Source organism: Ictalurus punctatus, chromosome 12, assembly GCF_001660625.3.
Source record: "Ictalurus punctatus breed USDA103 chromosome 12, Coco_2.0, whole genome shotgun sequence".
Taxonomy (NCBI): Eukaryota; Metazoa; Chordata; class Actinopteri; order Siluriformes; family Ictaluridae; genus Ictalurus; species Ictalurus punctatus.
This window is the reverse complement of record NC_030427.2, coordinates 30,533,597-30,559,637: the sequence shown is the minus strand read 5'-3', so window position 1 is coordinate 30,559,637 and position 26,041 is coordinate 30,533,597. Positions and strand designations below refer to the sequence as shown.

Genomic DNA, 26,041 nt, shown 5'->3' with positions numbered 1-26,041 from the left:
GCATCAAGTCACGTTTTGTGCTGCAGCTTCTCACATACGTACATCTGACCCAAAGACTCTGTGACAGATCATCAGTGTGCAGTGAAAAGAAACAATCTTCCTCCTCAGGACATTGATGATGAACCTAAAACCTCTGCTTCAGTCTCACTATTAGAGAATGTGTCTTACTGAGGAGCAGGTCATGTGACTCTCAGAGAGATTAACTTACCTCAGTATCTCCAGTTTACAGAGAGGATTCTCCAGTATAGCAGAGAGACGCTTCACTCCTGAGTCTCCTAGATTATGTCTACACAGAGTCAAATCTCTCAGGTGTGAGGGGTTTGATCTCAGAGCTGAAGTCAGAGCAGCACAGCCTTCACCTGAGATATCACACTTATACAACCTGCAGAGACACAATGACATCATCATCAACACATTTTCATTACTTTAAAGATGATGTGTGGGATTTTTTTATTCAGAATGACATGAGGATTTAATATCATCTGTTTATTCTAATTAACAATGTGCCTCATTTATAAAACTGGATATGAACGGGTTTGTGTGTAAATCGTTTGTACGAGCGTTTACACAAGAAATTTGGTGTGCATGAAAATCCTGTTCATTCGTATTCTACTCGTGCTCCTGAGTGTGTGTACATTTATACATAAGAAGAAGTCTTTATTTTTCACATATACATTACAGCACAGTCAAATTCTTTTCTTCACATTTCCCAGCTTGTTAGGAAGTTGGAGTCAGAGCGCAGGATCAGACATGATACAGCGCCCCCTGGAGCAGATAGGATTAAGGGCCTTGCTCAAGGGCCCAACCTTCTGATCAGTAACCCATAGCCTTAACCATTATAATGATAAATCCTGGATACAGTTATGTACATCAGCCTCGTTCAGCTGGTAGAGGAGGAGGTGTTGGTCTCATCCATAGTCAAAATCCAGGCGTCGCACACATACCTAGTCATAAATTTAATTCTTTTAAAATTCTTTATACCGGTATAACTTATGTAGCCACAAAAAATAAGTCGATTCCTCTAATTATTATTTACAGACCCCCAGGGCCATATACTGAATTTCTTAGTGAATTTGCAGACTTTCTCTCAGACCTGGTTGTGTCTGTAGATAAAGCATTAATCGTCTGTGATTTTAATATTCATTTTGATAACCCAGAAGACCCTCTGAGAACAGCGGTTGTGTCCATCTTAGATTCAGTAGGGGATAATCAGAACGTAATCGGACCTACTCATAATGGTGGTCACACTCTTGACCTCATACTAACAGACGGATTAAATAGAGAAAATATTGTAATTTTTCCACAGTCTGAAGTTGTCTCAGACCATTATCTTATCTCGTTCATAATACGTATTGATCATAATATTTCCACCTCGCCTCACTACCGCGTAAAACCTACTTTCACATCAGCTACTGCACCGAGCTTCATAAACAACCTCCCAGAGACATCACTTAGATTTGGATCACCGTCTGATCCCAGGGAACTCGATCAGGCGACTGAATGCTTAGAGTCAACACTCCACTACACGCTGGATAGAGTGTCTCCACTCAAAAGAAAATTAGAGAAAAAACTAGCACCCTGGTATAACGATCAAACATGAACCTTAAAACAGACCACTCGACAATTAGAACGTAAATGACCAAAACCAAACTGGTGATATTTCAAACAGCATGGAAGGAGAGTCTACTGAACTATAGACAATCTCTTAGCGATGCTAGAAAAGTCTCTCTCTCCACCTTAATAGGAGATAACAAAAACTATTCTAGATTCCTATTCAACACAGTAGCAAAATTAACTAGGAATAAAACCACTACAGAGAGAAACACTCAATCATTACATAGCAGTGAAGATTTCATGAAATTTTTCATTGGTAAAGTTGAAAATATTAGATGTGAAATTCAGGCTATTAAATTAAAACCAGACAGTATTATAACTAACCCTGTAGATGATAATATAGCAATATCAGATCAATGTTTAGAATGTTCATTAATCTCTTCAGCCAATTCATCAACTTGTATACTAGATCCTGTACCTACATGTTTCTTTAAACAGATTTGTCCTGGAGTAATTGAACTGCTTTTAAATATAATCAATTCTTCCCTTAGCACTGGCTATGTACCTAAATCACTTAAATTAACAGTTATTAAACCCCTGATTAAAAAACCTGACCTTGACCCCTTTCAACTGTCCAGCTATAGACCAATATCAAATCTCCCCTTCATCTCCAAGATCTTAGAAAAGGCTGTAGCACAGCAGCTATGCTCGTACCTACATCGGAACAACATTCATGAAGTGTATCAGTCAGGATTTAGACCTCATCATAGCACAGAGACAGTGCTGGTTAAAGTAGTAAATGACCTTCTACTGACCTCTGATCAGGGTTGTGTCTCGCTGCTTGTGTTACTCGACCTTAGTGCAGCTTTTGATACTATAGATCACACTATTCTCCTTGATAGATTAGAAAATGTTGTTGGCATTAAGGGAACAGTCCTCTCCTGGCTCAGGTCTCATTAGACCGATCGGTATCAGTTCGTAGATGTAAATGGAGACTTCTCCACCTATACCGAGATTAAATTTGGTGTTCCACCAGGTTCTGTTTTAGGCCCACTGCTTTTTACTTTATATATGCTACCTCTAGGTCAAATTATTCATAAACATGGAATTAGCTTCCACTGTTATGCTGATGATGCACAGCTGTGTGTTTCAGCGAAGTCAGAGGACAGACAACAGCTTAGTAAAGTTGAGGATTGTGTAAAGGACATTAGATGTTGGATGTTTATTAACTTCCTTTTACTTAATTCTGATAAGACAGAAGAACTCGTATTAAGGCCACATGTAGCTAGCAGTAATCTTTCTGATCTCACAGTAACTCTGAATGGTCTTTCTGTTTCATCATGTGCAGCAGTTAAAGACCTTGGAGTGATTATTGACTCCAGTCCATCATTTGATGCTCATGTAGATAATATTACTAGGATAGCCTTCTTTCATCTCAGAAATATTTCTAAGATAAGAAATATATTGTCACAACATGATGCAGAAATATTGGTTCATGTTTCGTCACCTCTAGACTAGATTACTGTAATGCATTACTGTCTGGATGTTCCAGTAGGAGCATAAACAAACTCCAGTTAATCCAGAATGCAGCTGCTAGAGTCCTAACTAGAACCAGAAGATACAACCACATCACCCCGATCTTATCCACACTGCACTGGCTCCCAGTGAAATCTCGCATTGATTATAAAATACTTTTATTAACCTATAAATCACTAAATGGTCTCGCACCACAGTATCTAAGTGACGTTTTGGTTTTCTATGATCCGCCACGCCTACTTAGATCAAAAGATGCAGGCTATCTGACGGTACCTCGAATAGCGGAGGCTACAGCAGGGGGAGAGCTTTCTCTTATAGAGCCCCACAGTTATGGAACAGTCTTCCTATTAGTGTTCGGGACTCAGACACAGTCTCAGTGTTTAAGTCTAGGATTAAAACGTATTTGTTTACTCAAGCCTACCCTGACTAGACTTTCTGTTACGCTAAGCACAGGCCTAATAATCTCTTCTCTCCCTCTCTCCTTCTGTCGAGCCACACACGATTTTATGGAGATACTAGAGATCCTGATCCTCTCTGCTCTCCGGACCTGCCTGATCTGTTTCGGAAGTCCTGCCTCTGGATGGAGCTCTCATCTACTCCAATTCCAGACAGCTGGACTACGGCTGCTTCTAAGGCCAAACAGACTTCATATAAATCCATAATGAACTTTTTCACACTATCTGTTGTTCCCCAGATGAGGACGGGTTCCCTTCTGAGTCGGGTTCCTCTCAAGGTTTCTTCCTCTAACATCTTCACGAGTTTTTCCTTGCCACCGGCTTGTTCAATTGGAATAAATTCGCACTTTTAATATCTGTATACCGTGTTTATATATTTCTGTAAAGCTGCTTTGAGACAATGTCTACTGTAAAAAGCGTTATATAAATAAAATTTAATTGAATAATTTTGCCTTAACTTATAATTTGCATGGATTACTGTAATTTTATATCTGGAATATCCTGTTGAGTTTAAATTGTTTATTTTTAACATGTTTACAGCGTTTAGCAGACTCCTTTATCCAGAGCGACTTTTGGCTGCATTTACTCTGCAGGTCTTGACGACCCGCTTACATCTTCTTTTAAAAGTGACCCATATCCGATATCTGCATTTACACTATACACTTCTTGAAACAGCCCGAGGTAGACGTCACCTGAATCTTAGGCCGAAAAGGAACTAAAAATTCTGCAACGGACGCAGACGAAAATATAATACAAGCTTTTGTTTTCCATACCGTATTTAAACGTCAGCAAAACACCGGTCTCTTAAGCGGAGAAAAAAGAAGAGAGTCCTTGTCGAGAGTTGTGTTTTCGCGGTTGGTGTCCACCTGAGTTGACGTCATTCGCCACTGTCGCTTTTTCAATGACGTACGACTCGCATTGTCGGGGGAATATCCGATCTGTCTGATTACATGGCAGACAAAAATGCACATATCCGATTCATATCAGATTTAATTCCACATATGAATGAGGCCTGAAACGGATCTGAGAATACTGGAACTGTGAAAGATGGTGGAAGGTCGTCAGTGGTCTGTGTTCCCCAGAGGGAAAAAGTAAGTAAGTATGAGACTGATAAATTTACAGTGAAGTCCATTGGGATGCTTCTGTAAAGCAGATCTGGCAACCCTCTTCATAGTGACTCCATTTTTACTTAAAAATCAAATGTTCCATTTTTTTTTTTTTTTTTACCTTTTCAGTTCTATGACATTAACTTCTCATTTTAATTGATAAATTCTATATTTTGAGATCATTTGCACCGTTTCCCTGCTGCATTTAAACCCTGCATCACACACAGTGTATTTAGTTTGTGTCGGAGCTGCAGTTTGTGTGATTAGTTACAGTGTTGTAGTAAATTTCACAGTAATTTTAGACACATTGCAGTCGCATCAAGTCACGTTTTGTGCTGCAGCTTCTCACATACGTACATCTGACCCAAAGACTCTGTGACAGATCATCAGTGTGCAGTGAAAAGAAACAATCTTCCTCCTCAGGACATTGATGATGAACCTAAAACCTCTGCTTCAGTCTCACTATTAGAGAATGTGTCTTACTGAGGAGCAGGTCATGTGACTCTCAGAGAGATGATCTTACCACAATATCTCCAGTTTACAGAGAGGATTTTCCAGTACAGCAGAGAGACTCTTCACTCCTGAGTCTCCTGGTTTATTCCTAGACAGATTCAGGTATCTCAGGTGTGAGGGGTTTGATCTCAGAGCTGAAGTCAGAGCAGCACAGCCTTCATCTGAGATATCACACCTACTCAGCCTGCAGAGACACAATGACACACTCTTCATCAACACATTTTCATTACTTTAAAGATGATGTGTGGGATTTTATTATTCAGAATGACATGAGGATTTAATATCATCTGTTTATTCTAATTAACAATGTGCCTCATTTATAAAACTGGATATGAACGGGTTTGTGTGTAAATCGTTTGTACGAGCGTTTACACAAGAAATTTGGTGTTCATGAAAATCCTGTTCATTCGTATTCTACTCGTGCTCCTGAGTGTGTGTACATTTATACATAAGAAGAAGTCTTTATTTATCACATATACATTACAGCACAGTCAAATTCTTTTCTTCACATTTCCAGCTTGAGCCCCAGACTAACGAATGTAAACCTTGACTTGATCAACTTCAAATCACATCATTTGCATGGATTAATGAAAATGTATAAACTACATATTGTAATTTTATATAATATCCAGTTGAGTTTAAACTGTTTATTTTTAACATGTTTACAGCGTTTATCAGACTCCTTTATCCAGAGAGACTTCTAGAAGTTCTTTGGAGTTTCTATCAAAAACACATCCTCATGCTAGTTCACTAGATCAGGGACTAAGAGCACCACTGACAACATTTGTGAAAACCAGATGTTTTATATTATTGGAGTTTATTAAAGAATATAAAAAAGTGAGCCAATACAAACCCATAAATGAAGACAAATAAAACTAATCATTAAAGTGTCTCACAACATTGTAACTAATCACACAATCTGCAGCTCAGACACAAACTAAATACACTGTGTGTGATGCAGGGTTTAAATGCAGCAGGGAAACGGTGCAAATGATCTCAAAATATAGAATTTATCAATTAAAATGAGAAGCCAATGTCAGAGAACTTAACACAATGAGACACTTCACTCCTGATAAATTTACAGTGAAGTCCATTTAGCTGCTTCTGTAAAACAGATCTGGCAACCCTCTTCATAGTGATTCCATTTTTAATTACAAATCATTTGTTGAAAGTTTTACACATAAACTGTATCGACGTGTTAACTTCTATGACATTAACTTCTCATTTTAATTGATAAATTCTATATTTTGAGATCATTTGCACCGTTTCCCTGCTGCATTTAAACCCTGCATCACACACAGTGTATTTAGTTTGTGTCGGAGCTGCAGTTTGTGTGATTAGTTACAGTGTTGTAGTAAATTTCACAGTAATTTTAGAAACATTGCAGTCGCATCAAGTCACGTTTTGTGCTGCAGCTTCTCACATACGTACATCTGACCCAAAGACTCTGTGACAGATCATCAGTGTGCAGTGAAAAGAAACAATCTTCCTCCTCAGGACATTGATGATGAACCTAAAACCTCTGCTTCAGTCTCACTATTAGAGAATGTGTCTTACTGAGGAGCAGGTCATGTGACTCTCAGAGAGATGATCTTACCTCAGTTTCTCCAGTTTACAGAGAGGATTCTCCAGTACAGTAGAGAGACTCTTCGCTCCTGAGTCTCCTAGTTTATTCTCAGACAGATCCAGTTCTCTCAGGTGTGAGGGGTTTGATCTCAGAGCTGAAGCCAGAGCAGCACAGCCTTCACCTGAGATATCACAATAACACAACCTGCAGAGACACAATGACACACTCTTCATCAACACATTTTCATCTTGGTTTAAAACTTTCTGTAAAGATGATGTGTGTTATGTTGGACTGTCTCCCTTCTCTTGTCCAATCACAAGATATTATTAACAGGGATGCACCGAAATGAAAATTCTTGGCCGAAGCCGAATACATCTTTGAGCCCCTTGAATAGCCGATGTTAGGCCTATAACTGACTGCTGAAAGAATGGAACACTCTGTAGACTACAACAATAAGTGCATTAAAAAGTGCATTGAGTACAAGAGTGCAGAAAATGGTTCTATTGGGTTCTATAGGGCTGATTATATTGGGGATATATACCGCTCGCGCCCCTGTACACCTCGCCGAGTATTACAGTAGATATAGTAGAGTTAGATACGTCGTTAATGTTCTGTTCCTTGATAGATTTAGTTAGTTTAAACTATAGATTAGTTCATTTAGTCCCTTTGCCTGTCTTGAGTTTTTTGGATTATGATTTGGATGTGTCTGCCTGTCCTTAAATAAATACGTCTTTACCTGCTTCCGTACTCTACTCCCTTACGTCTCGTGACGTGACAGAACTCTCCGGAACAGAAACAAAAAAGTAAACATCCGAAGAGCCCGTGCGTCGTGCACGTAGCTCGTGCATGTGCACGCCCCCTCATCGAGGTCGTGACATTCGCAGGTCTCACTCTGGTTGCGTCATCAAACACGCCATTGTTCGGTCAAATTTATTCGGCATTTTCACTTATTCGGCCGAACACCGAAAATGCTTTTTTTGCTATTTTCGGCCGAATAATTTCGGTTGCCAAACATTCGGTGCATCCCTAATTATTAATACTGAACAATTATGGTGTAAAACTACTGCTGGTTTATGTTAAAAGTAACGAGTCAGGGGTTTTTAAATCTCTGTATAAATGTATTTTATACACATGTCTAAGTGCATTTAATTATTACTTTAATGCACAAGTGATATGTTTAATGACTAATACATTTGTTCTGTATGTTGTACTGATTTAACTGAAAAAACAGAACTGAACACAACTATTAACTGCAGCTTTTAGTGAGTACTGTGTCTCTCAGAGAGATGATCTTACTTCAGATTTTTTACTTTACACTGAGGATTCTCCAGTAGAGCAGAGACACGCTTCACTCCTGAGTCTCCTAGTTCACACCAAGTCAGATGCAGTGTATCCACAGTCAGATGCAGTTCTCTCAGATTGGAGGTTTCTGAGCTGAGCACTGAGTCCAGAGCTCTCCAACCACTTTTTTGAATTGTATCACACCTGATACTGAAGGAAATAATACATAATGAACTAACAGTAATGCAAATTATCAAACAAGTCCTCAAAGCTTTCACTGCAACTTCTCAGTTTCAAAAGCACAAACATCAGTTAGACAAAAGTCCCACACAGTCAGAGCTGTTCAGATTCGGCTTGGTGGGAGTTTTCAGCTGCGTACATCATCACACACACATTGTATAAACATGGAGTATAAGATCCGGGACACCGAATGGGAAAGCAAGAGTCTGATCTAAAATGTTATTAATAGGAGAAAAGAAAGAGTCTAAAGTGTCATGAAGAGTTAGATTGATCTGAACAGCTAAGACATTTGATTTGTTCTCTTAACACTGTAACAGTAGAACAGTTCTATTCAGATTTACTTACATTGCTCTTCTGGATGCTGCAATCACAGGCATCACCTTCACAACAATCCAATCTCTTATTTTATCTGTAGAGATATATTTACTCAGGTCAAATTCCTCCAGCTCCTCTGCTGATGTCAGTAAGACAAACACCAGAGCAGACCACTGTGAAGAAGAGAGTTCACTTTGTGTTCCAGATTTCAGGTAGCGTTGGATTTCCTCCACTAGAGAATTGTCCCCCAGTTCATTCAGACAGTGGAACAGATTGATGGATTTCTCTGTAGGGGGATCTTCACTGATCTTTTCCTTGATGTACTGTACTGTGTTACTCTTTCCTGTCTGGGAGCTACTTCCTGTATGTGTTACTAAGGCATGTAAGAGTTTCTGATTGGACTCCAGTGAGAGACCCAGAAGAAAGCGGAGGAAAAGATCCAGATGTCCAGTCTCACTGTATAAGGCCTTATCTACAGCACTCTTGTGGACATCTGAGACTGTAATATCTTCAATCCACTGGTCATAGAACATCTCCGATTCACCCTCTTCGTCAGAATCAAGAACATTTCTCTTTTCCTTCATGAATGTCAGGTGCACATACAGAGCTGCGAGATGCTCCTGAATGCTCAGATGAACAAAGCTGTACACTTTACTCTGGTGAAGTCCAAACTCTTCTCTGAAGATCTGCGTACACACACCTGAGTACACTGCTGCTTCTCTCACATCAATGCCACACTCTCTCAGGTCCTCCTCATAGAAGATCAGGTTGCCTTTCATCAGCTGCTGAAAAGCCAGGTGTCCCAGTTTGAGAAGCATTTCTTCATCACTCTCCTGCTTCTTCGAGTACTTTTCTCTTATGATGTTTGTCTGAATGATGAGGAAGTGTGTGTACATTTGAGTCAGAGTCTTGGGCATCTCTCCACTCTCTGCTTCATCCAACATTCTCTCTAGAACAGTGGCTGAAATCCAGCAGAAGACTGGGATGTGGCACATGATGTAGAGGCTTCTTAATGACTTCAGGTGTGTGATGATGTTATTGGCCAGGCTCTGATCACTGATCCTCTTCCTGAAGTACTCCTCCTTCTGTGGGTCATTGAACCCTCGTACCTCTGTGACTCGATGGACACACTCAGAGGGGATTTGATCAGCTGCTGCTGGTCGGGAGGTGATCCAGATGAGAGCAGAGGGAAGCAGATTCCCTTTGATCAGGTTTATCAGCAGCACATGCACTGATGCTGATTCAGTTACATCACACACTCTCTCTGTGTTCTGGAAATCCAGAGGAAAACGACACTCGTCCAATCCGTCAAAAATGAACAGAACCTTTTCCAAACTGGACATTTCTGTTTCTTTTGTCTCCTTAAAACAGACATGAAGGAGATCCATCAGACTCAGTTTCTGGTCCTTCATCAAATTCAGCTCTCTGAAAGGAAGTGGAAACACGAGCTGGACGTCCTGATTTACTTTCCCTTCAGCCCAGTCCAGAATGAACTTCTGCACAGAAACTGTTTTTCCGATGCCAGCGACTCCCTTTGTCAGCACAGTTCTGATGGGTTTGTCTTTTTTAGATAAGAGCTTTTTCAGCACAGTTCTGATGGGTTTGTCTTTTTTAGATAAGAGCTTTTTCAGCACAGTTCTGATGGGTTCGTCTTTTTTAGATAAGAGCTTTTTCAGCACAGTTCTGATGGGTTCGTCTTTTTTAGATAAGAGCTTTTTCAGCACAGTTCTGATGGGTTCGTCTTTTTTAGATAAGAGCTTTTTCAGCACAGTTCTGATGGGTTCGTCTTTTTTAGATAAGAGCTTTTTCAGCACAGTTCTGATGGGTTCGTCTTTTTTAGATAAGAGCTTTGTCAGCACAGTTCTGATGGGTTCGTCTTTTTTAGATAAGAGCTTTTTCAGCACAGTTCTGATGGGTTCGTCTTTTTTAGATAAGAGCTTTTTCAGCACAGTTCTGATGGGTTCGTCTTTTTTAGATAAGAGCTTTTTCAGCACAGTTCTGATGGGTTCGTCTTTTTTAGATAAGAGCTTTGTCAGCACAGTTCTGATGGGTTCGTCTTTTTTAGATAAGAGCTTTGTCAGCACAGTTCTGATGGGTTTGTCTTTTTTAGATAAGAGCTTTTTCAGCACAGTTCTGATGGGTTTGTCTTTTTTAGATAAGAGCTTTGTCAGCACAGTTCTGATGGGTTCGTCTTGATCAGATAAGGGCTTAAAGATGTCATTGCATTTGATTGGTGTTTCCTCTGTGTTTGTTCTCCTGGATGCTGCCTCGATCTGTCTCACCTCATGTTCTTTATTGACGTCTCCACTGTCTCCCTCTGTGATGTAGAGCTCTGTGTAGATCTCATTCAGGAGTGTTCGGTTCTCCGGGTTCATCATCACTCCATTTAAACACTGAAACTTCTTCACCAGATTTAATTTGAACTTTTTCTGGAAGTCATTTACAGCAGCAGGTTCTGGGTCGTGTCTGTGACAGGGTGAAGAAGGAAGACATGGTGAGACATGGGGTCTAATTATTAGAGTTTAAGATCACACTTTTTTCTGACTGTTACCACAGATAACCGTTCTTTATGATGTTCTCACTGTGTGTTTGCCTTATTCTACAGTATGTGTTCTATAATCTAATCACTCTGCAGGAAATAACAGCAGAGATGTTTATAATACCAGCGCGTCAGTGTCACAGTCATGTTGTTGGATTCAATCTTACCCTGTAGCTGTGATGATGTTCTTTTCTCTTCTGCCTCCTGACTTCTGTAGAACACTGGGAATAAAAACTGTAGCTGTTAAAGACAATAACTTTCATCACTTTAAAAACAATTGCAGTGGGGGTTCGAATTCGGAGTTCGATGGAGTAAGACGTTGGAGGCTCCTGCTGATTTTGATTAAAATTGTCATTAATTAGCACTTTTTGGTTATATAATATATTTTGACTTATTCTACTTCTTTTCCTTGTTTGCAGTTTTAACTTTGTGGCTCGTTAAAAGTCTGGAAAGAACACGAAACCCGTGGTAGCATTCAGACACAACTGAGGCCTAGGATGCGCGCCGCGAGCGAGCCCCCTTCTCCCCCTGAATCCGCATCCGCGATGCCGAGCGATATCCCTGACTTCACCGCACTCAAGCTTCGGCTCCAATTGGCTATTTCTATTCCTATGGTTTACTTTCTTTAAATGGTTAGTAGTAATATGGATGCCAGCACAGCTGGGACAGGCACGCCTTTAAGATTTATTAGTTGGAACGTCAGAGGTATGGGTAATCCTGTCAAGAGATCGAAGGTTTTTACACATTTGAAACGTTTCAACTCCAATATAGTATCTTTACAGGAGACGCACCTACGTATTAAAGATCATCAAAGGTTACACTGCCTTGGGTGAGTCAAGTCTTCCACTCGAACTTTAATTCGAAAGCAAGAGGGGTCGCTATTTTAATTGACAAAAGGATACAGTTTTCATCCACTAACGTTATCGCTGATGTGAACGGTAGATATATTATAGCTGCTGGTACTCTGATGCAAAGACAGGTGTTGTTGGTAAATGTATACGCTCCAAACTTTGATGATGTGGAATTTGCTAATAGATTGTTGAGCAATCTCCCTTTCTTAAATACTCACCTGTTGATTTTCGGTGGAGATTTAAACTGTGTAACTGACCCAAACTTAGATCGGTCTGATCCCCGTACTCTGAATCAATCTGCGATGTCTAAAACATTTTCAGATTTTATGTGTCAGAACGGTCTCGTTGAACCCTGGAGATCCCGTAACCCCGCTGTTAAAAAGTTCTCTTTCTTCTCCCAGGTGCATCATTCCTATTCGAGGATTGATTATTTTTTTATAGACAGCACTCTTGATTCTTGTGTAGTTTCTTCTGACTATCTGGGTATTGTAATTTCTGACCATGCGCCTCTACAATTAGATATTCATCTTTCTATTTATAAACGTAGCCCACCGCCTTGGAGATTTAATTCTCTTCTTTTAGCAGACAGTGAATTCTGTGAGTTCATTTATACTTCTATTGATGACTTTCTTTTCTTCAATCAGAATGACTCCACCTCTTATTCATTGTTATGGGAGACACTTCAATCCTATATCAGAGGGCAGATTATTTCTTACTCTGCTCGCTGTAATGAAAAACGCACTGCTGGGGTTAATGAACTTACATCTGCGATCAGTAACCTCGATCAGAGATGTGCACTGAACCCCTCTCCAGAACTTCTTAAACAGCGTCTTGACTTACAGGCAGAATTTAATCTTATTTCGACTAAAGAGGCGGAACGCTTGTTGTTACGTACTCGTGGTTCATATTATGAACATGGCGACAAGCCGAGTCGTTTACTGGCACATCAGCTACGGCGACAGGCCACTTCCCGTCTCATACCTAGTATAAAAAACACTTATAATATCGTCACTACAGAGCCCATGGAAATCAATGCTACTTTTAAATGGTTTTACTCTATGCTTTATAAATCCGAATTTCCTACAGACAATACTAAAGTGAATGCATTTCTTCAAAACCTTTGTACCCCTGTTATTGATTCGAATACTGCCATGCAACTGGACTCCCCACTCTCTCTTGAAGAAATTTTAATTTCAGTTAAAACTGTGCAGTCTAACAAAGCTCCTGGCCCGGACGGGTTCCAGTTGAATTTTTTAAAACGTTTATTGGAAAACTAGCTCCACTGCTATTGGTTATGTTCAACGAATCTTTGGAATGTGGGTCTTTGCCTCTGACTCTGACACAAGCCACTATAGCTCTGCTTCTTAAGGAGGGTAAGGATCCGTCCTCCTGCGGTTCTTATAGACCGCTGTCTCTGCTTAATGCAGATGTGAAGGTGTTGGTGAAAGTAATGGCATCTCGTTTAGAGAATGTACTCCCTTATATTATATCTGAAGAGCAGAACGGTTTTATAAAGGGACGTCAATTGTTTTTCAAAACCCGTACACTCTTTAATATAATTTATTCAAAGCATTCGGCTGAGCTTCCTGAGATCGTGATTTCAGTAGATGCTGAAAAAGCATTTGATAGGGTTGAGTGGGAGTATTTGTTTGCAGTCTTGAGGAAGTTCGGATTTGGGGATAAGTTTATTTCTTGGATTAGCCTCCTTTACTCATCCCCTAATGCCAGGGTTCAGACAAACGATATTTATTCGGATTATTTTGCTCTCGGACGAGGGTGTCGTCAAGGCTGTGCTTTATCCCCTCTGCTTTTTGCTGTCGCTATCGAGCCGCTGTCTACTGCACTAAAATCTTCTCCCTTGTTTAAAGGAATAGTTCGATACGGTGTAGAATATAAATTGTCGCTATATGCTGATGATTCGTTATTGTATGTAACGATCCTGTTGCCTCTATGCCAGCTGTCTTGGGTGTTCTGGAGTCCTTCGGTGTTGTTTCTGGTTATAAATTAAATTTAGATAAAAGCGACTGTTTTCCTGTCAATACTGCAGCATTTTCTCTCCAACAGTCAGATTTACCGTTTCGATTTAGTCAGTCAGGGTTTAAATACCTAGCTATCAACGTGACACGTTCTTTATCTAATCTTTCATCAGCTAACTTCACTCCCCTTATCTCAAAGGTTAAATCTAACATTCAGAGTTGGGGTAACGTACCCCTTTCTCTAATTGTCAGGATCAATGTCGTCAAAATGAATATATTACCGAAGTTTCTTTTCTTGTTCCAGCAAGTTCCTCTTTCTCTGCCAAAATAATTCTTTGATTCATGGATAAGATAATTAGTGCTTTTATTTGGGGAGGGAAGCCACCAAGGGTTAGTAAATCTTTATTGCAGAAATGTAGACTTAGTGGAGGACTTGCATTACCCATAATTCTATCACTGGGCTGCGCACATTCATAAACTCTGCTACTGGGTTAAATCTCCTGGATCTTCTTGGTGTAAATTGGAACGATCTTCTTGTAGGGAATCCTCTTTACCTGCTTTGCTTTACTCCTCTTTACCTACAAAACTCTCCCTATATACTGATAATCTAGTCGTCCTCAACACACTTATGACTCGGTATCAATTTAGACTGCGCTTTAAATTTGTAGGTGCATCCTCTTTGTGTCCTTTAGTCAACAACCATCTATTTCCTCCATCGTGTTTGGACTCCACATTTTCAGTGTGGTATGACAAGGGCATTAAACAAGTTAAAAATCTGAATGCCGATGGTGTGTTTGATAGCTTTGCCAATCTGGCATCCACTTATGACCTCCCTGTGACGCATTTTTTTCGGTATTTTCAAATTCGGAATTTCGTTTCTAGATGTTTTCCTGATTTCCCCTCTGCGCCTCCTGAACAGGCTTGGGAAAGCTTGTTTTCAAACAATCCGCATCAGAGAGGAACGATTTCTAGGATTTATGATTTCATTCTGGCGTTAGGTAGTGAGTCGAGTAACAAAGTTAGGAATGCGTGGGAAACGGAGTTAGGAGTACAGATAAGTGAGGAGTGTTAGGAACGTGCTATAGGGAGGGTACAGTCTACCACTTCTTGTGCTTGTCTTGGACTCATCCAGTTCAAAGTTTTACTCAGAGTCCATCTGTCCAAGTCGAGACTTTCTGTGATGTATCCGGATGTAGAGGACAGGTGTGATAAATGCCATGGCTCTCCCTGCCATCTTGGCCATAGGTTTTTCTTCTGCCCTGATCTCCATGGTTTTTGGACTGGTTTCTTTACCATCATGTCCACTATTCTCTGGGTAGATTTAAATCCTTGTCCATTGATTGCTGTATTCGTGATTCCTGATGACTCAGTTCCATTGAGCTCGATACAAAAGGATGTTATTGCTTTCACATCCCTCATAGCAAGACGTTCCCTACTGTTGCATTGGAGGTCTGCTAAATACCCATCTATCTCCCAGTGGCTAAAGGACGTGATGCTTTTTCTAAAACTCGAGAAAATAAGGTATACGATGAAGGTTGTACGGAGAAGTTTTTTTTTTTTTATAAATGGCATCCCTTTATCGTATACTTTATGGAGTGACAGACACTTCCCACTTAAATTTTTGTGCCTGTTGTTGGGTCTTACATTATTTATATTTATATATCCAGCAACAGTTATTGGGTAGCCATGATGAGCCGGGGGGGGGGTTAATTTTGCTTTCCTTTGTTACTATAAAAAGAAAAAAAAAGTGTGAATGTTTACTGCTGTGTGTTGCTCAATTTGTTTTTTTTCCTTCTCAATGGAATATTCGGGAAAGGGAGGGGAGGAGAGAAGAGAAAAGGTGATGTTCAGCAGACATGTAGACGTGTTCAGCAGAAATGTTCAATAAAAATAAAACTGGAAAAAAAAGCAATTGTAGTAAGGGCATTAATATTTATAAAACACACTGCTAAATACAACATCACCAACATTGTGGACCTGGAGAAAAATGTGTCCGTTTTAATTTGAAGTTTTCTAGATTTTATCTTTATTTACATCTAGATGTGTTAAATAACTTAGAACATGGCACCTTATCATGCAGGAAATGAAAGCTGAAATTCTGATCTATTGTCTCATTCATCTTTTATCTCCAACCCAAATGTCTTCAGTGTATAGCAAAAGAAAGTATTGGCCTCGCTGTTCCAATACTTGTGGAGGGGACTGTATATGGTCATTATGGTTGTAACAGAACATGAGGACATCATTCAGAATGAACAGATAATGTGTCCTGAATGGATGCAGATACAGATCATTATTATTTTAAAAACCTGCTAGAAAGGTTCACAGGTATAAAAATCTGTAACTCTATCCAGAATTATACGACACTGTGGATGAGATTCAGTCGTCACCTGTAGGGACAATTTAGTTATCAGTAGACCCACTGACATGATTTTGGGAGGTGAGATGTTTAAATTGAGGAAAAAGCTGATTGTGATTATTATTATTATTATTATTATTAATAAACTCTGTATTGTCAGTTATATTATTTATGGTAAATAATCAGTGTCTGTGTTCATATAAAGAGCCTCCATTTTCTATTATATTTGACAGAAATACTCAGACACATCACTCTTCATAGAGACACGTCCAAGTAACCATGATTTTGGGAGGTGAGATGTTTAAACTGAGGAAAATGCTGATTGTGATTATTATTATTAATAAACACTGTAATGTCAGTTATATTATTTATGGTAAATAATCAGTGTCTGTGTTCATATAAAGAGTCTCCATTTTCTATTATATTTGACAGAAATACTCAGACACATCACTCTTCATGGAGACACGTCCAAGTAACCGTGATCTTAATGGTGCCTGGATTTTAGCACAAAACAACAATGTTGTTACTTTGCACTTCCTGTTCATTTTAGAATCAGTGTTGAATACTTGTTTCTGTTTTATGAAATTTTATAGTCTGGTGTTTATGTACATTATAATATTTCATAATTCTAATTTCCTATTAGAACTCCTTAATGTTCATTATTATAATTATTAGTAGTTTTAGTGTCATTACATATTGTTTCCTATAAACTGTTTTGCTTAAATTAGCATTTTTTGCTTTAGCATTTAAGACATTACCCGTAAGACATTTTAACATTTTAACCTTCATAAAGTTCTGTAGTATCACTAAAGACCAAATAACTAAAATACAAATCAAAATAGCTGCTAATGATTGTGTAGCACAGACATTACTGTGACTCCACTCAAGAATTACATTATTTTAATAATTGTTATTTCCTATTAGAAAAGCTCAATGTTTAATTATTATAATTATTGTTATTAGCAGTAGTAATTTTAGTGTCATTACATATTGTTTCCTACAGTTTGTTTTGCTTATATTATCATTTCTTGCTTTGGCATTTAAGACATTACCTGTAAGACATTTTGACCTTCATAAATGTTTACAATATTTCATCTAAAGCATTCACTGAAGGTTCTGTGGTATCAATAAAGACCATGTCACTCTAAGATAAATAAAAATAGTTGCTAATGATTGTGTAGAACAGACATTACTCTGACTTTAACTATGAGAATTATGGGATGTTACCTGTGTACAGATGAGGAGTCTCTATTTCTAAAGTTCCCAGGGGGATCCATAGACACATCACTCTTCATGGAGACACAGCTGAGATCTAGGAAGTCTGGTCTCTTTCTCTTGAGTTTACTGCACAACATAATAATAAACTTTATTTCATAAAGTGCCTTTAAAGCAGCTTCTCAAAGCGCTGTACATAAAATCACAGTCCACAGAAAAATAAAACAAATAAAAGTGAACAAGAACAAAAACAACATTAATAATAAAAATAATTATAAAACAATCTAAAAAGACAATCAGCAGTCGAATGCAAGTTTAAAAAAGTGTGTCTTGAGAAGAGCTTTAAAAATGCCACGAGTCTGGGCTTCCCTGAGTTCAGGAGGAAGAGAGCTCCAAAGTGAAGGAGCAGAGACAGAAGTCTTGTCACCCACAGATTTTAGGCGGGTTTGTGGAACAGTTAAGAGATTACACTGTGAGGAGCGCAGTCTGCGATTTGGGGTGTAAGGGATTAATAAGCCAGATAAGTATTACGGAGCCAATCCATGTAATGCCTTGTATGCCAACATCATGATCTTAAAATGGACACGGAACCTGACCGGGAGCCGGTGTAAGGACTTCAAAACAGGAGTAATATGGTCACATTTCCTGGTTCCCGTCAGGATCCGGGCGGCAGAGTTTTGAACATATTGCAATTTGTTAATTGCGGTTTTAGAAAATTACACCAAGGTTCCTCATTTTACTTCGGGTCTCTAGAACAGAGCCATCAACAAACAGAGACAGTGGAGCCGCTTTGAGAATTTGATGATGGGAACCTATAAGCATAACCCCAGTTTTCCCGCTGTACAGGCACAGAAAGTTATTATTCATCTATGTTTTTATCTCAGAAATACAATCAAAGATAACAAGCGTCAGTATTTTCACCAGATTTAGAGTGAATGTAGATTTGGGTATCGTCAGCATAAAAGTGATAATGGAGGCCGAGCGATCACAGCAGATGCCCAAGTGGAGATGGAGAAATATTGAAGAGTAGAGGGCCGAGAACCGAACCCTGAGGAACACCAGTGAGCACAGAGCTAGTGTCAGACCTGTAACCACCCATAGAAATAAACTGGGAACGGTCAGTAAAATAGGATTTAAACCAGTTTAAAACTGTCCCGGACACAACAAAAACACTTTCAAGGTGGGTAAGCAAAATACCATGATCCACAGGATCGAAGGCGGCTCTAAGGTCAAGAAGAATAAGAAGTGAGGTAGCTCCAGAATCAGAGGCCATCAACAAGTCATTGGTAACTTTGACCAACGCCGTTTCAGTGCTGTGAAATTTACAAAAACCTGACTGCAGGGGTTCAAAGAGGTTATTGGTTGTAAGATGATTACAGAGTTGAGAGGCAACAACACGATCAAGTATTTTTGCCAAAAGCGGAAGATTTGAGATGGGATGGAAACTGTTAAAATCATCCACAGAAACATTTTCTTTCTTTGGTAGAGGTGTAACAGCAGCAGTCTTTAGCACTGCTGGAACGACCCCAGTCTCCAGTGATTCATTTAGAATGCTGAGGATGGTAGAGCACCAAACAGCGAAGCACGATTTAAATAGATTCGTAGGAAATGGATCCAGCAAGCAAGTGGTTGATTTCGTGCTGGATACCTCCCTAGTGAGAGCCTCAGAATTAAGCAGTGAGAAATGAGTGAAAGGAACACCAGTGAACCCAGATGGACGAAGGAGTGAAGTTACTTTGCGAACATTGACAATCTTAGAATTAAAAAACTGTAGAAAAGAATCACAGAGCTGCTGAGAGACAGGCAGGGTGGTAACAGCATTAACTTGAAGCAATCTGTTTATGGTTTGGAACAAGTGTCTGGGATTATTTTGATTATTTACAATAGCCTGAGAGAAGTAAAAGGATCTTTCAGTCTCCAGTAGAGCACGATAGACAGTCCAATGTCAATAGATGAAAACTGCGATACAAATGAACCGTTAGCAATCACAAGATCCAGCGTGGGACCCTTGTTATGAGTAGGGGCAGTTACAAACTGTGTGAAGCTAAAACAATCAATTAACGACAGGAATTCTTTAACCGCCACAGAGTCACTCTGGTCCACATGAATGTTGAAGTCTCCCACAATTAGAATTCTGTCAAACTCAACATCGATAGGAAGTCCACAAACTCTGACATAAAAGCTGCATGTGCCTTGGCCTTAGGTGGTTTATAGACTGTAGCGATGATGGTGGATACAGGAGCGGAAACACTCAAGACCTGGCATTCAAATGATGAAAACTGGGGAACAGACACAGAGCTTATGTTGAACTTCAGGGTGTAAACCACAATAATGCCTCCGCCTCTGCCAGATAACCTCGGGAGGTCTAATACTCCAAAGCCCGCTGGAGTGATCTGGTTAAACAGGAGCCCATCATTTTCTTTATGCCAGGTTTCAGTTAAGAACAACAAGTCCAGCTTTTTATCTGTAAGAAAATCCGATAAAAGCAGCGCCTTGTTATTCACAGACCGTGTATTGAATAATGCGGCATAAGCCAGGCTCTGAAGCGGAGACGATAGTGGTTTAATCTCCACACGGGGAACCGATATGAAATTGCTGTGATCAACACCAGTACGGAGCAGTTTGTTGGTCTTACGTCGACAGATAGGGACACAGATGTTAGGAGAGGATGACACAGCAAGACCGCGCCTCAAGCCCCGATGGATATATCGCTTAGGACGTAGCAATCCAGCATCTCGACAGAGATTCTAAGAGACTTTGGCTAGGCAATAAGATTTCTGTTTGAAATTCAGAAGCTGGCGTGAAGTGTACCTTAGCGCCATGGTCGGTGAGTGCACACTCGCAAGGCCAGAGCGATTGAAACTCCGTAGCGCACTGCGAGCACAAAGTCGCACAGTCCTCACACGCAGCTGAACCCGAGGCGTTGATTCAGAGTTACACACTGCAGGTTACTCCAGGTGGATCACAGAAATAAAAACTACAGTCCAGAATATATAAAATGGCATCACCACATCGCAATCGTAACGGCACTAAAAACAATCTAACTTAAAAAACTCGCAGTTATTTAAAAAATAAATAAATATGGCTTAAAATAACAAATGAAAACAAACCAAACGGTAACAGGAGTGGCAGCAAAACACGCCAGCGTACCCTGTCACCGGAACCGGAATGAAGAGCTTCCAAGATGGACTACTGCCATTCAGGCCAGGCTGGAGTTCTGACAAAACTCCACTCAAGAATTACATTAGTTTAAGAATTGTTATTTCCTATTAGAAAAGCTCAATGTTTAATTATTATAACTATTGTTATTAGCAGTAGTAGTAGTATTAGTGTCATTGCATATTATTTCCTATAGTTTATTTTGCTTATATTATCATTTCTTGCTTTGGCATTTAAGACATTACCTGTAAGACATTTTGACCTTCATAAATGTTTACAATATTTCATCTAAAGCATTCACTGAAAGTTCTGTAGTATCACTAAAGACCAAGTTACTCTAATATAAATAAAAAATAGTTGCTAATGATTGTGTAGCACAGACATTACTCTGACTTTAACTATGAGAATTATGGGATGTTACCTGTGTACAGATGAGGAGTCTCTATTTCTAAAGTTCCCAGGAGGCTCCATAGACGCATCACTCATCATGGAGACACAGCTGGGTTCTGGGGAGTCTGGTCTCCTTCTCTGTAGTTTACTGTACAACATTATAGAGAGGACATGAGACACAATTTCAGTGTCTCAATAATCAGGATATAAAATACAGTGAGAGAATTTGTATCATATGGTATGTCGTGATATTTCTGTTTAATATTCGTTATGACCTCTACCTCTCCTCACACACTGGACAGCAGCAGCAGAGGTAGTAGCATACAGAGCAGGGAGTTTGTGAGTGAGAACGTAACTGCCTCGAAGCATGAACACTCAGACACATTGTTTTTCATGGAGACACAATAAAGTAACCGTGATCTCAGGGGTGCCAGGATTTTAGCACAAAACAATATTGTTTATACAATGTTACTTTGTACTTTCTATTCATTTTAGAATCAGTGTTCCCACTCCGGCTGGGACAGGCACACCTTTAATGTTTATTTGTTGGAACGTCAGAGGTATTCTTGTCAAGAGATCTAAGGTTTTTACATATTTGAAACGTCTTCCACTCAAACTTTAATTTGAAAGTAGGAGGGGTCGCTATTTTAATTGACAAAAGGTTACAGTTTTCGTCCACTAACGTTATCGCTGATGCGAACGGTAGATATATTATAGTTGCTGGTACTCTGATGCAAAGACAGGTGTTGTATACGCTCCTAACTTAAAGATGATTTATTTATTTTATAAATGGCATCCTTTTATTGTATACTTTATGGAGTTACAGACACTTCCCACTTAAATTTTTGTGCCTGTTCTTGGGTTTTATAATATTTATATAACCAGCGACAGTTATTGAGTAGCCATGATAAGCCGGCTAGCGGGGGTGTTTTTTTTCTTCTTCTTCTCAATGAAATATTTGGGAAAGGGAAGGGAGAAGGGAAAAGCTAAATGAATCACATGAATATGAATCACATGAAAATGAATAATTTAAAATATAAATAAAATACTTTTATTAACCTATAAATCACTAAACGGTCTCGCGCCACAGTATGTAAGCGACCTTTTGGTTTTCTATGATCTGCCACACCTACTTAGATCAAAAGATGCAGGCTATCTGACGGTACCTCGAATAGTGAAGGCTACAGCAGGGGGAGGAGCTTTCTCTTATAGAGCCCCACAGTTATGGAACAGTCTTCCTATTAGTGTTCGGGACTCAGACACAGTCTCAGTGTTTAAGTCTAGGATTAAAACGTATTTGTTTACTCAAGCCTACCCTGACTAGACTTTCTGTTACGCTAAGCACAGTCCTAATAATCTCTTCTCTCCCTCTCTCCTTCTGTCGAGCCACACACGATTTTATGGAGATACTAGAGATCCTGATCCTCTCTGCTCTCCGGACCTGCCTGATCCGTTTCGGATGTCCTGCCTCTGGATGGAGCTCTCATCTACTCCAATTCCAGACTGCTGGGACTACGGCTGCTTCTAAGGCCAAACAGACTTCATATAAATCCATAATGAACTTTTTCACACTATCTGTTGTTCCCCAGATGAGGACGGGTTCCTTCTGAGTCGGGTTCCTCTCAAGGTTTCTTCCTCTTAACATCTTAGCGAGTTTTTATACAGTTTTATTATCTGTAAACCGTGTTTATATATTTCTGTAAAGCTGCTTTGAGACAATGTCTATTGTGAAAAGCGTTATATAAATAAAATTGAATTGAATAATTTTGCCTTAACTTATAATTTGCATGGATTACTGTAATTTTATATCTGGAATATCCTGTTGAGTTTAAACTGTTTATTTTTAACATGTTTACAGCGTTTAGCAGACTCCTTCATCCAGAGTGACTTTTGGCTGCATTTACTCTGCAGGTCTTGACGACCCGCTTACATCTTCTTTTAAAAGTGACCCATATCCGATATCTGCATTTACACTATACACTTCGTGAAACAGCCCGAGGTAGACGTCACCTGAATCTTAGGCCGAAAAGGAACTAAAAATGCTGCAACGGACGCAGACGAAAATATAATACAAGCTTTTGTTTTCCACACCGTATTTAAAGATCAGCAAAACACCGGTCTCTTAAGCGGAGAAAAAAGAAGAGAGCCCTTGTCGAGAGTTGTGTTTTCGCGGTTGGTGTCCACCTGAGTTGACGTCATTCGCCACTGTCGCTTTTTCAATGATGTACGACTCGCATTGTCAGGGGAATATCCGATCTGTCTGATTACATGGCAGACACAAATGCACGTATCCGATTCATATCAGATTTATTTAAACGTATGAATGAGGCCTGAAACGGATCTGAGAATCCTGGAACTGTGAAAGATGGCGGAAGGTCGTCAGTGGTCTGTGTTCCCCAGAGGGAAAAAAGTAAGTAAGTATGAGACTGATAAATTTACAGTGAAGTCCACTGGACTGCTTCTGTAAAGCAGATCTGGCAACCCTTTTCATAGTGACTCCATTTTATTTAAAAATGATTTATTGAATGTTTTACACATAAACTGTATCGACGTGTTAACTTCTGACATTAACTTCTCATTTTAATTGATAAATTCTATATTTTGAGATCATTTGCACCGTTTCCCTGCTGCATTTAAACCCTGCATCACACACAGTGTATTTAGTTTGTGTCTGAGCTGCAGTTTGTGTGATTAGTTACAGTGTTGTAGTAAATTTCACAGTAATTTTAGACACATTGCAGTCGCATCAAGTCACGTTTTGTGCTGCAGCTTCTCACATACGTACATCTGACCCAAAGACTCTGTGACAGATCATCAGTGTGCAGTGAAAAGAAACAATCTTCCTCCTCAGGACATTGATGATGAACCTAAAACCTCTGCTTCAGTCTCACTATTAGAGAATGTGTCTTACTGAGGAGCAGGTCATGTGACTCTCAGAGAGATGAACTTACCACAGTATCTCCAGTTTACAGAGAGGATTCTCCAGTACAGCAGAGACACTCTTCGCTCCTGAGACTCCTAGTTTATTCTCAGACAGATCCAGTTTTCTCAGGTGTGAGGGGTTTGATCTCAGAGCTGAAGTCAGAGCAGTACAGCCTTCATCTGAGATATCACAATCACGCAACCTGCAGAGACACAATGACACACTCTTCATCAACACATTTTCATTACTTTAAAGATGATGTGTGGGATTTTATTATTCAGAATGACATGAGGATTTAATATCATCTGTTTATTCTAATTAACAATGTGCCTCATTTATAAAACTGGATATGAACGGGTTTGTGTGTAAATCGTTTGTACGAGCGTTTACACAAGAAATTTGGTGTTCATGAAAATCCTGTTCATTCGTATTCTACTCGTGCTCCTGAGTGTGTGTACATTTATACATAAGAAGAAGTCTTTATTTTTCACATATACATTACAGCACAGTCAAATTCTTTTCTTCACATTTCCCAGCTTGTTAGGAAGTTGGAGTCAGAGCGCAGGATCAGACATGGTACAGCGCCCCCTGGAGCAGATAGGGTTAAGGGCCTTGCTGAAGGGCCCAACGTTCTGATCAGTAACCCATAGCCTTAACCATTATAATGATAAATCCTGGATACAGTTATGTACATCAGCCTCGTTCAGCTGGTAGAGGAGGAGGTGTTGGTCTCATCCATATTCTAAATCCAGGCGTCACACAAAAACCTAGTCATAAATTTAATTCTTTTAAAATTCTTTAGACCGGTATAACTTATGTAGCCACAAAAAATAAGTCAATTCCTCTAATTATTATTTACAGACCCCCAGGGCCATATACTGAATTTCTTAGTGAATTTGCAGACTTTCTCTCAGACCTGGTCGTGTCTGTAGATAAAGCATTAATCGTCTGTGATTTTAATATTCATTTTGATAACCCAGAAGACCCTCTGAGAACAGCGGTTGTGTCCATCTTAGATTCAGTAGGGGATAATCAGAATGTAATCGGACCTACTCATAATGGCGGTCACACTCTGGACCTCATACTAACAGACGGATTAAATAGAGAAAATATTGTAATTTTTCCGCAGTCTGAAGTTGTCTCAGACCATTATCTTATCTCGTTCATAATACGTATTGATCATAATATTTCCACCTCGCCTCGCTACCGCGTAAAACCTACTTTCACATCAGCTACTGCACCGCACCGAGCTTCATAAACAACCTCCCAGAGACATCACTTAGATTTGGATCACCGTCTGATCCGATAGAACTCGATCAGGAGACTGAACGCTGAGTCAACACTCCGCTACACGCTGGATAGAGTGTCTCCACTCAAAAGAAAATTAGAGAAAAAACTAGCACCCTGGTATAACGATCAAACGCGTACCTTAAAACAGACCACTCGACAATTAGAACGTAAATGACCAAAACCAAACTGGTGATATTTCAAACAGCATGGAAGGAGAGTCGACTGAACTATAGACAATCTCTTAGCGATGCTAGAAAAGTCTCTCTCTCCACCTTAATAGGAGATAACAAAACTATTCTAGATTCCTATTCAACACAGTAGCAAAACTAACTAGGAATAAAACCACTACAGAGAGAAACACTCAATCATCACATAGCAGTGAAGATTTCATGAAATTTTTCAGTGGTAAAGTTGAAAATATTAGATGTGAAATTCAGGCTATTAAATTAAACCCAGACAGTATTATAACTAACCCTGTAGATGATAATATAGCAATATCAGATCAATGTTTAGAATGTTTTACTCCCCTTAGAGAGACCGAACTAGCTTCATTAATCTCTTCAGCAAATTCATCAACTTGTATACTAGATCCTGTACCTACATGTTTCTTTAAACAGATTTGTCCTGGAGTAATTGAACCACTTTTAAATATAATCAATTCTCCCCTTAGCACTGGCTATGTACCTAAATCACTTAAATTATCAGTTATTAAACCCCTGATTAAAAAACCTGACCTTGACCCCTCTCAACTGTCCAGCTATAGACCGATATCACA

The 26,041-nt window shown here is 39.5% G+C and overlaps 1 protein-coding gene across 29 annotated transcripts in view; it reads right to left on the bottom strand.

Moving 5' to 3' along the window:
* The window catches only part of LOC108272815 (uncharacterized), a 257,124-nt gene that overhangs the window by 206,512 nt on the left and 24,571 nt on the right, over positions 1-26,041 (bottom strand). For 19 of the 29 annotated variants that reach the window (XM_053684750.1, XM_053684771.1, XM_053684765.1 and 16 more), the window contains 9 exons: positions 24,005-24,178; positions 21,085-21,201; positions 17,517-17,633; positions 11,274-11,327; positions 8,598-11,033; positions 8,028-8,222; positions 6,762-6,935; positions 5,175-5,348; positions 209-382 (listed from right to left, as the gene is read on the bottom strand). In XM_053684750.1, the coding sequence (XP_053540725.1) occupies positions 209-382; positions 5,175-5,348; positions 6,762-6,935; positions 8,028-8,222; positions 8,598-11,033; positions 11,274-11,327; positions 17,517-17,633; positions 21,085-21,201; positions 24,005-24,178 (3,615 nt within the window). The remainder of the gene's footprint in view (positions 1-208; positions 383-5,174; positions 5,349-6,761; positions 6,936-8,027; positions 8,223-8,597; positions 11,034-11,273; positions 11,328-17,516; positions 17,634-21,084; positions 21,202-24,004; positions 24,179-26,041) is intronic. The other 10 variants (XM_053684766.1, XM_053684773.1, XM_053684772.1 and 7 more) reach the window with 8 other exon arrangements.